Here is a 14,074-nt window from a genome sequence, read left to right on the forward strand (position 1 = left end):
GCCAGCCGGTATGGGGACCAGGCGAGGCGGGCTCGCAGGGTGGGTAGTGCAGGCGGAAGGGCTGGAAGGAGCAAAGTAGCCAGTTGAAGTATGGGGATACTGGTCTGTGCCCGGTCTTGCCGGTGTTCATCATCCATCGAGGTGCCAGCTGGGGGCCAGTCCTGACAGCAGGGGGTCAGAAGTAGCTGTCCAGGTGTGCTGGTGGCCTGGCGGCACTGGCAAAGTTGTCGGCAGGTGCTGAGGAGAGTAGGGCAGCCAGGAGTGACGGTCCAGGAGTGTTGGTACTGACAGATGGCAGGGTGGCATTGAAGACACTGTCGGCTGGTGTTGACAGTGTGTGGACGAACGGTCCATGAAGTGGAGTAAGCCCTTGTTAATTGGTTGGGGCTCTAAGGTCTGCTCATGTCCGTTGTCATCGGACAAATGATGACATCACTCAAAGGGAGCTCGGGCACGGCATCAAGCGCCTCACGTGATCTGGATGCGGGAAGAAACAGGCTCACATCGATGGAGTGTTGCCATGGAGAGCAAGCGCATACCATTACCACCCACATACGAGTGCGGCATGTGTTTCGGGAGTGCATTACAGGTGGAGAGCTTTGTGTGAGATTGCATGGCGGCTCATGGGTGTTCATGAGATGGGTGCGCAGTAGAGCACGCGTTGATTTCCTGCAATGCCACACTTGATGGAACAAATGCGAACGTCAAGGAGGATGGCCTAATGCTGTTTCCGAGCCCGTCCATGGTTGCATGCTATGCTGGTCGTGTGGCCACAGCCAGCTGCAGGGACGTGGTTTGTCCAGACGTAGTGACCCATCAAGCTGGCTGGTGTGGATGTGCCAGTGTCTGTGTCCTAATATCTTTCCAACAGTCTTGGAATAAATGTACCTACCAACTTACCTCATGTCTCCGGCGTAGTATGTTGCAGGAAGAACCCTAGATCTTGTGACTATATTTGGTAAATCAGCATCTTTTCATCTGTCTTGGACATTAATGTGGGAACACAGCTCAAAGGAATGCAGTCTTCATATTGGTGATGAGAATCATCCAATACAAGTCTGAGAATATCGAGCTTTTTGTATATTGTGCATACTGTAGTGCTTTACAATCACACGCTCACATCCTTACTCTTTGCAGATTTACATCATCGGGCTCATTGCTGATCGGAAATTTCAACATTTCAACACTGTTCTGGATACCTACATAAAACAGCACTTTAGTGCAACGTTGGCATACAAGTAAGCATCAGCTTCTATTGATCCATTACCTATGATGTATTTCCTGCCTTTTTTCAACCAATTGAATTGCATTATTTGTGGCCAAATGTATTGTTATCTGAAATGTAAGGCCGATTTTTAGAGTTGTTCGCCAATATAAGGGATCGTGCACACGTTATTTATGTTTATTTTCGTGATACGTTAGATTGTTCAACTTTTTAAATCTCAATTCTTGACAGAAACCTTTATTCGCTTCAATGTCAGACTACCTGTTATGTGCAAATAGAACCCATAGATATTGCAGGATTTTCCCAGATTCAATTCTTTCTAATCAGTCATTATCTACAGTGATGTTAGGAGACAGCCTGCACGCATGTGCATTTAGAAGCTGAACAGTTATAGCTACAAAGAAAAGGAGCCTTGGCAGCGTAGGCACCAACACACTGAACTAACATTCTGATGCAGATCAGGAGAGCATCTTCTCTGCTGTACTTCAGGAAGGAATGGAGGACGATGCGCTTGTTGACCCCTTGATAACACGTCTTGGTATGATACGGCATTTATAACGCGCCTGTACAAGTGTGTACTTCTTCACCCTTCCCCCTGTCCTCTCTCCCTGTTCAATCGCGTTTTAGTTTTGGTTATATGGTGACACTGAAAGTGCTGCATATATGTCCAAACTATTGTCATTGGAAGTAAGATAGGGGAGAGCATAGATGTGAGGAGGGACACAGAGCCTGTGGCTATTGTTTGATTGTTTGATTGTTTACCCTCCCATTGACCGGCCTTTGCTATGCTAACACCTATGGCCATTATGCTCACTACTTGCCCCTCCTCCACCAAAACACATCCGCATGGGATCTATTTGAGTCTAGCTCTGTGCTTTTTGAGCAGCCTTGGAAAGGTAATGGATTAATTGCAGCTATAAACCGGCAAATCTAGCTTCTGATATAATAAAGCCAGAGCCACTTGATTTATATGCAATATGCTGTCCCTTGCATCTCTCCCTCGCAGTTAAAAGCAAGCCTTAGCAAAGCCGACAGGTTTGGCACTTGTATAGGCACATGCCAGACACTTCCATAATATGCTCAGGTAGGTACACCGTTTACCAGTTTTTGCCATCTTATGGCCACATAGTTTATAGCTGTTTATGGAAAATGCGGATGGCTAACTATACACAATTGAAAACTGTTTCCTTTGCTAGTGCTTGTTTTTTTAACGCAGTATTCAAATGATATCTAACCTGGTTTGAGCATTTTAAATCTCAAACATACATACTTATGATGGTAACCAAGCATTTGGCGGTGGTTTGTGAATATTTTAGTTTAGAGAGAGTTATTTGATCAGAATCCTTTCTATATAATAAATGTACTACATGAGGATGACTTGGCCAATATTTTGGCATAAGAACATTTCCCTTGACGCCCTTCCTAATCTAAATTTAGATACAATCATTCAATCTAATTTAACGATTTGCCTGAAAAAAGAACAGTCACTCACACTGCACCAATACTTCATAACACTTGCTCTAAATCTTAGGCAGCTGTGATGAACTCGCACCATTCTATACATCACTGTCCTTTAATGGACGTCTGGTGCACAGGGTAGCTAACATACCGGGAATACAAAGCCAGATCCACAATTGTCCCGGAAGCGGGTCATTGGCAATTGCAATGAGAAGGTGCCTCACTATCTTAGGGTCCAAGAACAAACCTGAGACACAATATGTAAATCTCCAAAGAGCCTGTCATACTGCTCCCATCAGCACAATACAAAAAAGGCTCATATCTGGATTCTAAAAAAAGAGACGCCAAAAGCCCAACCTACAGGTTTTGGCTATATTTGCAATCAATACATACAATGTATACAGCTAGACATTCAACCTGTGAGATTCGAAGACCCCAAAACCACAGTCCAGAGAATGATAAAGTCATGCGAGAGGAGAGCACAGATAGAAAAAGCAGTGAAAGGGATGACCCTCACAGACCAGTAGAGAAGCTTATCATTTGCTTTACCAAAGCTGGAGCCAAACCAGAGGTGAGGGTGTCTGCGAGAGAAGGTGAAGTGGAGAGATTGCCAAACTATGAACATGAAAATAGGTGAGTTTAGCCTAAGAACTTAATGGCTGCTTGGTGTGCAGTAAAGGAGAGAGAAGCACGTGGACTTTCTGCTCCTCAGACACCAGACTGATATGGAAACCCCAAGGTTAAAGGTAAGGGGGCATGAGCATTGACCCTGTGAAAGGCATGACCCTACCAGGACTCAAGATTGCCACTGGCTACTTAAAGTGGGCTGGATCGGAGAGGGAACAGTCTCCTGTCAACCAATACTAAGAGACATTAAAAGAGCAACCATAATTAACCAATCACATCAATAGGCAAGAAGAGGAAAGTAGGCATGGACTATAAAAAAGAATAATTACAAAGAGAACCCAAGTGAAGCATTCTCTGACCCTGTGTGGTGTAATGGAGTAAGGGGTCGGACAAAGGGATGGCATGTCTGAACACGTTTTATTTAAAAAAAAATAAAGAAAAGGTCCTAAGTCTCCCTATCTCTTAATGGGTTATCCCAGACTAATTAAATATAACTCAGGTGCTCGTTGTCAGGTGGTTTGTCCAAATGAAAAGTGTCAGTCCTCTGTCCAAACGCCTACTCTAACCCTACCACTAGTCTACAAAAGGGATCAGCATCCACATTTTTTAAAAAGTACCAGGAGAATGGCTGCTTCTCCTGGAGAACTGGCCCAGTCTTTATTTCTTCCCCATCAATCTTTTGCTCTAGTTTATGATTCAACAAGAGAGTATGGTCAGGACAATGATTCCCTTTAGATCCATCTTGCACAGTCTTGAGGGCTGCTTTGGGATATTCTTTGACAATAGTCCTCAAAAGGCTCTTCACTACTTCCCAAGGGCTTCTGAAAGCTTGATTTACAATTCCAGCAATTCTTCCCAGTATTACAACGTTATAAAAATGATCTCCAGATAGCTCTTGTACTTTAGGATCCTCTATAATCTTACTTGGATTATGACTGTGACAAGTGAGATTCCTCCCGATGGACCTTTGTTTTTTTAGATCTTTGGATATCACTACTGTGATCAGGGAGGTCACTCCCGAGATTTTCTTGGCTCTTTGTTCTCTGGGTATCACTACTGTGATGAAGGAGATTACTTCTGAGGCTTTTTTGACTCTTGGTTCTCTGGGCATCATTACTGTAATGAGGTAGTTTACTCCCAATGCAACTTCCACTCTCTGTGTCTCTTTAGTAATTACTGTGACAAGGGAGATTACACCTGCTGCAACTTCCACTCTCTGCTCTCTCTGCACCCCAACCAGTTTTCCTACAGTTTCCATTACATTGTTTATGTTGAGAACGCGTGTTTGGTTCTTCCCGGGTTCATGGGCGGTTTGCTGTACACTCGTTGCTTCCTTCAGGATTGCCTGCATGGCTAGGCAAAGGCCAGGGCCTGGCGGTCTCAGTGTCATTGTGGACTGAGCTGTCCACCTCCCAGAGGTCACATCACCAACTCTACTTCCCAAACACTGGAGTGAATCAGCTCCCTGCCGGCTCATGGGATTCTTCTACGGCTTCCACTTAATTGTGCCCTCTCTTCCGAGGACCAACTTCTCCGCACAGCTGACAGGTTCCCAGGTTTCAACTTCCCAGGCTTTCTGGCTCCTTGCTGGCTTCTCTGTTCTTCCTTCAGTCCTTTCTCAGTTTGTATCTCTCTTAGCTGGGCCCACCCCAGCGCAGTGTCACAGTCTTTTGGTTGTTTCCATGATGTACCCGTCATGCCTCCTCGTGGCCACCACTTCCCAGTGTGCCATCATTCTTGCTCTTTCTTGTCTCACTGGAACCAAGTCTCAAGGAAGGAAGGGAGGGCATGTTACAGTAACACACAGTAATATTTTTAGGGTGTTCCTTCGTGGAACAGGAGGAGAGTCTCTCCCTGTGAGGTGCCACTTTTCATCACCCCTGGGAGGACTATTGGGTAGCTGCCTCACCTCCCTGGGTAGAACTGACAGGGCCCTGTGAATTGTCACTCCCTGATAGTGTGGGGACATCTAAATTTAGCTATTAGAACCAGAGATAAAGTTGAACCTAACTGAAGTGCCCTGTTTAGTTGACTACTTAAAAACGACCCGGTGCCCTAAAAAGCTCTAATCGTAAAAAGCTCGAATTGTAGGGATTAGTAGGACACTGAGCACTGGCACTATTAGTAATGGTGCCGGTGCTTCAGTGAAAAGCATGCCAGCAGGGGCCTGAACTCCCGGCAGGTCTGCCCCTGCCTGTACACTTGTAGTTTGGTGGTCCAGAAAGGGTGCCGGTACATTGCTACCGGCACCCTTATTTCCGGACTGCCAAACTTATAATGAAGCCCAATGTGTTATATTTGTAAGATATCACTGACATACTTTTTCTGTTTGTCCATGAACATTGTATCTTTTGGAGAGAAATAAAAAATCGTGGAATGGTTCACATCCAATGTACTAGGTACTCCCTTTCAAATGTCAACTTTCCAAAACATCTACAATGCCATATGTCGGTTGCAATATGTGTACAATGTGAACAACCTGAGGGTTTTCTCACTCCTTCTCCTCTTGGATTCTCTGTGCAGGTGGACAGGGAAATGCTGTCTCTCTTGGATCCTGACCCTGGGGGTTGAGAAGCGAGGGAGGATCACCTGGGTGGAGGGTCCTTGTGGTTTGGGAGTGGGGTGCCCTTGGCCGAGAAATAGTATCCCCCTTTCCCTATTTACAACCCTCCCCTAACCTTATGGGCTACTATAAGCCAGTTCCCCTCATTTTTCCACATGTAACACTTGACAGTACTGGGAAGAAGATGAGGCAACAAATAGTGATGAAGACTACACCTTTTCACCACTTTTGTACTGGGACAAAGAAGATGCCTGCAAGGGACTGTGAGGGTCATGCATGTCCCTTTGACTGTGGCCAGGCAGGACTAATCAAACATCCACACATGCAGCAGTCTGTCAAGGGACTGCAGGTGTAGTAAAGGGTACCAGCACAGCAGGGCAGAGAGCAACAGGGAGCCCTGGGTGTGGAGGAACAGCAGGAGAAAGTTGTAAGGAGGCAGCCATGGTGGCCCAGGAGAAAGAGCCAGGACTCCAGCAGAGGTCCCAGAGGACTTGTGGGACCCGATGTGAGTGAGCTGTGTATTTTCCACAAGCCTGGGAGCCTCCAAAGCCCAGCGCGAGCAGCAGGAGCTGCTGAGGAGTCCGGAGCACAGAGGACGCTAGCTGCATCCAGGAACAAGTGTCTGAGGTGCCGGTGTGAAGCAAGAAACACAAGCTGAAGGAGCGGAACTTGCACTGGTGGGTTTCCCAGCTTCAGAAGCCTAGAGGAAGTCACGGGAACCACCAGGAAGATTCAGAGAAGGCTGGTGGTTGTCGGGTTGCCACTCTAGCACCAGGGCGCTCCTAGCGTACCGCAAGTGAGTAACGTTTATTGAAAGTAAGCGATTAGCTACACATTGAATACCGAACTAAATGGACATTAAACATTGAAGCAAACCAATGCATATTGAATACTGAACTAGATGGAAATTTACCATTGAAGCAAACAAGTGTACATTGACTACCGAACATAATTAAGCAACATGTGTGCCTGTTAAACGCCAAACTTAAAATAAACAATACAGAATATATATAGCACAATGATTTAACTCAAATCTTCAAGTCAAGTATGTTAAAGGCTGAAGGGAGCCAAAGAGTGAACTTTAATGAGTGAATGCAATGCAGCAAGGCCATAGTTTGGCAAGGGGTGAGTGCCACGTGGTGGCAGAGCCAGAGCCATGAGGCTAAAGAGAAGTGCAAGATTAAACCTTAACCAAAAGTCCATTAAAAGGATTTAAGTGCCAAGGAACCTGTGTGGGGCTGAGGAGCCCAGGGATCCTGTTTGCTCGACCTGTGCTGGGTGGACCATGTGGTCCGACAACTGCACCTAGACCAGAGAACCCTAAATGGTGAAACACAAGGACACTGTGAAACAACCATGAAACAGCTCAAGGAAACCAGTGCAAATAAACTGGCAAAGTAAGCCAGAATGAGGGTCAGGTTCACCTGGTGTTTTGTTATGACTTTTTGAAAGACTGGAGCAAGTGTAAGTGGTGAAGGTGATATCTTGGGGAAGGGAAACCTGAGATCTGAAAGACTCCACTTGTTGTCTTGGGAACAGAGTTCCACGACCATTTTGTTTTGGGTTGTGTTACTTGATCCTTGGGGAAGGAAACCCCAAGAATTGGTTCTGAAGTGTATCGCCTTGAACTGTAGAAAGGCAAACTTTGAGACTTGTTCATGGAACTTTCTTATGCTTGGGTAAGGGGAGCTAAAAGTAAGCTGTGACCTGGAAGAAGCTGTGAACATTGAGTTGAACACTATTTCTTTGAACTTTGGAATCCCTACACATTTGTTAGCTTTAGTTGTGAGGGCGAGGATAGGTTTTGAACGCAGACAGATGTTTAAATTGAGCTCTTTGACTCAGAATTTCCTTAGTTATGTTCAGATAGGGAAATCCCACCTTGGCGTAGGGCAAGTTCAGCCATCACCCATCCTGCCAATTAAGGTAATAAATATCTTTTGTTTGAACTTTAAGTCTGTTGTCCATGTCTTAAATCATGATGCCTTCACAACAAGCATATATGAACTTGTAAGAAGCGTGTATGTCATTAAGTACCTGGGCCATCTTGCTGATGACATAGTGGTGTGAGGAGGTCTTCTCCCTGGCTCTGAGGAGATCCAACGGGGTGACACAGGGTGCCTGTTGCATCCCTGAGCCAGTGCACATGACAGGGGACAGTCACAGAGCCATCTCTGGACCCTCTCCCCAAGCGAGAGAGACAGAAGCACCCTCTGTGCAGATCCAAATCCTTGTGAGGAAAATTCACACCTTTCACTTTAAGTAAATTGCATTCATATGGCATTAGCAGAATGTGTTATGATACACTATTGCATGTGTAGAGCTCTGCAGTTGTGGTACCAGGAAAGTTCCTATTATCTACTTGTAAGGACTGCATTCACAGAGTTGACAAAAGGACTAGTGTCCACGCACACACCACACATTCCCAAGGCTACTGTAGATGGTACTTACTGTTAGGTAGGATTTTCATAGTAATGGTAAATCCTCCTGACCTGTGGCAACCCCAGAACATTTTGCTTTACTGGTGGATTATTTTTCCTTATATCTCTGTGAGTGGGAACCTTTTTCCACACAGAATCTTTTACTCTTTTTATGGGTCATGTTTTAGACTCTCCATAGTGTCTTTTAAAAGTTATCTTCTTTGACAAGTTTTTATAAGTGCCTATTGTTGCTGGATTGCCCTAGGGGCTCCACTTTTAACTTTCTCTGGCTGACCTTAAGAGAACAACAGTTCCCATGGTTAGAAAGGATCTTTGGATCCCTTTTACATTTTAGTTGGTGAAACCAGCACACCCCACCTTATGTGGAGTGCAGGGAGATAAAATGTATTCCCTTTCACACTAAAACTGTAACAATTCTGTTACAGGGACAAGCTTACCTTTAATGGCTGGTGGCGGTGATATCTTTTACTAATTTGGTGCACCTTTACTGCAGGCTGTGTTCACAGCTACAGTAAAGGCACCCAAGGGTGCTAATTTTACCAAAATGGCCCCTGTCTTGTTTTTTTCCAATTTAGTGTTTCCTGTCCATCCTTCTTCCTTCCTCTGACATCCATTGTAGAAAATGTCTTTATGCGATTTTTACCTGTGGCTGGTGTCCCCCGGACTCCCCACCCAGGCTCTAGTCTGTCTGTGAAGGCAGGAAACGAGGGAGGAGTCCAAAACTCCACAACCCTTTGTCTTCTTCCTTGCCTGAATGGGGACAAATCCCAGTGAGGGCTGTTTGCCCTGATTGGACAACCAGACCGACCCTTGTTGTAAAATGTAGAGAGAGAATGCAGAAGTTGTGTTGTAGTTCCTTTTAAATACTGCAAACCTGGAAGCTGAAGACAAGTCGACCACTGAAACCAAAACTGAAGAGAATGATGAAGGAAAAGCGGCACAGATGATTTCCAGTGACCGGAGACCCTGCTGAGTAATCTGACGCTGCTATAGCCCTTCCTTCCAATCAACCTTGGGACCCTGAAAATGATGACCTTGACCTAGAGCCTGGTAGAGCCACTAGACTCAAGAAGACCAGCATTTTGAGCCATCCCACACCATGCTGCGACCTTGCGGGGCTGCAATAGCCCAATACCCTGGGACCTCAATCCATTGTGCGGTGCATGGTTTTCCGAATTCCAAATCTCACTGGAACTTCGCGGGCATCCTGCTAGATCTCCAGAGACATGAATCAAGTCAGAAAGGTCCCCTCACCAGAGTGCAGGACCTTTGTAACAATGAGAATCTGACCAGAGTTATTCTGTCTTCTTCTGTGCTCCTGTAAAAGGTGTCAAATCCACATAGCCACATCCAGCCACAAGGAAAACCTTGCTTAGAGCCTTCCCCATTGATCCTTGCAGCAAAGTCCCTTCCAAGGTCCTGTTTTCAGTCACCACGACAAGGAATCCACTGACCAGGTTTTTTGGCTGCAGATCCTTAAGTTCTCCTGCTGCAAAATCTTCTTCTGTACTGCAGTTTTGTGCTGGATTGGGTATTTACTTACCTTGTGATTCCTGTGTAGTTGTGGGGTGTTTTCTGTGATTGGGAGGCCTTTCATCCAGTTCACCCAGTCCCACTGCTGGAATTCCCCTAGGGTGTCTTCTGTGAAGCCCTGGACCCTCAACTAACTCTAAAGTAAAACACTCACCTGTTTGAATAGTCTTCCTAAGGAACTATGACTTTTGCTACTTAAGACCCTATCCTGACACTGCCTGCTGGACACTAGTCCCTAGTGACACCCCTTCTGCCACTGAGAACACTCATGCTCCAAGAATAAGGGAGAGACTTTTAAGGGATTGGGCTTTTTGCCTGGAAAAAATAATACCTGTTTAGAAGTTACTTACTTGTAAAAGAGTTGGTTGGTCACTGTAACTCTAAGAGTGACCAGTTACAAATGTTCTTACTTACCTTGAATGTGTGTTGCACTATTGTGAAAAGTATATATAACATCTTTCTTTCCTTAGAAACTGTTTTGCCATTCTAACACATAGTAGATGTAAGGGTATAATAGTCACTGCTGATTTGGTTTTAACTCTTCCCAAAACTAATGCTGTTGGTTTCACTTTATTATTCCTGTTAGGCTAATTGTATGAGTGGTCCCCAAGTGGATCTTGCTTCCCCTGACTTGCTGTTAGCCCATCCAGAATAAGTCTGCATTAGGTTTTGTCTTCCTAGGATAACTTTGAGTCATTCATAAAGTATAACATTGGGTTTTGCTTTCCCTGGTCTGTTTTAGACAGACAAAAAAATATTCTTAGTTTTATACCTGGCCCATGTTGCTGATAGCTCCTTGAAAAAGTGTATGGGTTTTACTTGCCTTGAGTTAGCTGTGTGCCATCCAAAAGTAAGTTATACGAGTTACTGCTTATCTCAATCTGTGTTTCACTGATCTCAAAAGCACCTGTAATTGAATATTACATCCTTAGGTTTTACATGCATACTATAACTGTGTGTAGTTGTAGGTTTTTACTGTACCTAGAATAAGTGTTCCACTAGTCACAAAATGTATAATGTCCAGTTGACTGCTTATGTGATTTATTACTCAGCGTCACGGTACAACTGGTAGGGTCTACTACCCTTGAAATACTGAATGCAATCTGAAAGTAACCATTGGTTTTACTCCCCAAGAATAGGTGTGACCTATACTGAATGGGTATGAAAGTTTTGACTTCCCTAGAACTACTGTTAGGTTTTCCAAATAAGGTTTATGCTTTGGTCTGTGTACCTTCAAGCATAGTGTTGGGTTGTTATTATTGTGATTACATATAATGTGATAGTACTTGTTAGGGAGAATTCTCCAGAATGGCTAAATTCCCTTACCTACTGAGTCCCTCAGCAGCTTTGCTGGATTTCTAGTATTTTTTTTTTTACCTGGTAATGACACAGGGTTGTCTTTTTCAGACTTCCCACTTTAAACTCCATTTTCTGGGACTGACTACTGTCTCCCAGAACATGTAAAGTTGCCATTGACTTGATTAGTCTTTTTAAATTCACAGACCCAGTACAAACTATCTTACACAGAGTACTGGAAAGGGTTAATAGTTATCCCTTTTTGTATGTCTCTCATGGAACATTATTTCGTTCCCCTTTCTTTAAGATTTGGCTGGTGGCAGTGGTATCTACCATATTTTTCCTACCACGCTCTATGAAAATAGCCTTGGTACTGCTTTAGGCTATTTTAGTAGCCTCAAACTTAAATCTGCTAGACCCCATTTACTTTTATTTGGTTCTGGCTGTTTATTCGCCATTTCTTTTTGTAAAGGCCTTTCTCGTGTTTTACTCTGCACGCCAAACCAGGTTTGGTTCCTTTGTTTGCAGTCCTTTAGCGGGCTTCTGCACAGAAGCCCTCCTAGCCTGAGAGTCTAGGTAGACAGGATGTGAGGGAGGGGTTTTAGGCCCCCTGCACAGGGTGTCCGTGGAGACCCAAGTCACACTCTTGTTTGATTGGCTAGGTGACTGTCCTGTCAGAACAGCCACCCTGCTGTGTGATGAGCAGGTCGGCTGTTTGAATGGGGGAAAACTGCATAAAAAGCAGGTCTCTGGGACTTGGAAGGCAGAGTCACCACTGGATCGAGAGAACCAAAGAGAAGCTGAAGGAAGAGGACTGCTGCAACTATTGAACCTCCCGGTGAAACCCAGCTGTGGGGCCGAATCTCCTACACTTCGACAACAGAGAAGTTCTGCGAGGAATCTTCTTCCCTTTTGCTAGTGGGACCAACGAGTTTGCCAAACACCAAGCAAGGCCTCCCTCCCTTGGTCAAATTTGCTGTGCACCGCTGCAGTGAAACGGATAGCCAGGAGCACCGGACCCTGCTTGGGTTTTAAGGAGCACATTATTTGTTGCTTTGCTCTGGTGCTGGTTTCTTCCCTGGGCAGTGCAGGACCCTCCAGTCTTCCTCCTTCGTGCCAGTCCGACAGTCGCTTCAGGAACCGTGAGCCTGCAGGATCTGCCAGGAACTTCTGCCTCAGCTACAGCATTCTTCTTCTTCTAAGGTACTGTTCAAACCCGATTGTTCGTTCCATCCGACAGCGGTGAAAGTGTTTTGAATCTTTCGCCAATCCGAGGGCTTGTCCTTCTCTACTCTTTTAAATAACGTTTCCTTCAACCAACTTCATTTCAAACGCTTGGCAAAGACTTAACCGTGAACTACTCTGAACTGTGTGATCCTCTGCAAAGACTCTGAACCATTAACATTGGCCCAGGCTTATTGATTTGAATTCTTGTTGTAGTAAGCCTTTTCTAGATTGCCCTGCTTACTTACTTGTTGGTGCTGTTTGATTTTGTATAACCTTGTCTTTCCCTCTGTTTTTAAATTGCTGGAGTGCCATTTTGCTCACACTTCATTTTGAGCTTAACTTGTCCAGAATGGATTGGGGGTTGTGTAGTATATTAAGATTGTGATTTTCTGCTACTTTATATTAGTGAACTGTTTTACAAATGATGGTGTAAATAAATGTATATTCTTTTACTCAGAAACCTTGAGGCAGTGTTTGTTTGAACCATAGTAATTACTGTCCTTTGTGTAACTTCTGATACTGCTCACTTTACTCCTGAGATAAGTCTGGCTGCTCAGCCATCGCTACCACTTTACTGTGTAGTACAGGCTTGTACCAAAGGTGAATTTGTACTTGCACTTGTAGTATTAATTGTGTGTGGTGTTCCCAAAGGGTACTGCATATGATTCTGCCTAACAGTACTTATTTCCCAAAGATTTATCTGGGCCTACTTGTAGTTAAATAAACCATTTACTTTTACAAAACATAGGGCCTCATTACACGGACGGCGGCGCTATTAGCGTCATGGTTGCCGCTGGTATTTTACCAAGTCCGCCATGGTGAATGGCAGAATTACCGCCCTATTCCAAGGTGTGTGGGGATGGTAATTCCCCATTCACAATGGCCCTTCCCCATTCCCATTTTTGTCCCCATAGGGCTCAATGGGAATGGGGAAGGCGGTAATTACGGTACTGCAAATTGCAGCACTGTAATTACCTCCAAGGTCCCTTTGCGGGTCCCGTCCTTAACGGCAAAACCAGCCGTTTAGGTAGGGACCCACAAAGGGACCTCGTAGTAAGGCGGTAAGGGTTTACCGGCACTGGTACCCTTACTGGTACTGGTAAACCCTTACCGCCATCCGTGTAATGAGGCCCATAGTGTTTTAGTGTTTCTTTGGACAATTTGTATTACAATTTCCTTTTTACTGATTCTCCAACCCTCTCTCCCTCCTTAGATAAGCCTGGCGGCTCTGTCTACGCTACCATGAACTCAGGTGATACAGCCTTATACTAAGAGTGAGTCTTCTACTGACTGAGTTGAATGGTTTTACTAAGCCCTTAGTTGGACTTCAGAAAAACTATACTAACTACTACCAACAGGGATCAAGTATGGTTGAAGCAGATTCAAGGTAGGCTTCCAAGCAGTCCATGCACTGTTAGAGGAACCTAGGATGGGAAAATAGGGATAACGGCCCAAAATGGCACAATGATGCTTACAAATTCAAAAAAGCGTAAGGGGTTCCTGGGTTGTATGAGGATGCAAGTATGAGGATGGAAAGGAAGCAGTTCAGGGGTTCAAGAAAGAACAGGAAGTGGAGTCCAGAGCAAGGTCAAGGGACAGTCTGAACACACAGCACAGGCCAGGCAAACACCAAGGGAAATCCAGAAGTAGAGTGACAGAATATACCAGGACAGATACAAAAAGCAAACATGTAACCAACACCAA

At 44.9% G+C, this 14,074-nt stretch overlaps 1 protein-coding gene across 2 annotated transcripts in view; it reads left to right on the forward strand.

The window, feature by feature from the left end:
- The window catches only part of DOCK2 (dedicator of cytokinesis 2), a 2,833,934-nt gene that overhangs the window by 874,801 nt on the left and 1,945,059 nt on the right, over window positions 1–14,074 (forward strand). For both annotated transcript variants that reach the window (XM_069654309.1, XM_069654310.1), the window contains exon 21: window positions 1,138–1,238. In XM_069654309.1, coding sequence (XP_069510410.1) covers window positions 1,138–1,238 — 101 coding nt within the window. The remainder of the gene's footprint in view (window positions 1–1,137; window positions 1,239–14,074) is intronic.

This window comes from Ambystoma mexicanum, chromosome 3q (genome assembly GCF_040938575.1).
Source record: "Ambystoma mexicanum isolate Mex_15411 chromosome 3q, UKY_AmexF1_1, whole genome shotgun sequence".
Taxonomy (NCBI): Eukaryota; Metazoa; Chordata; class Amphibia; order Caudata; family Ambystomatidae; genus Ambystoma; species Ambystoma mexicanum.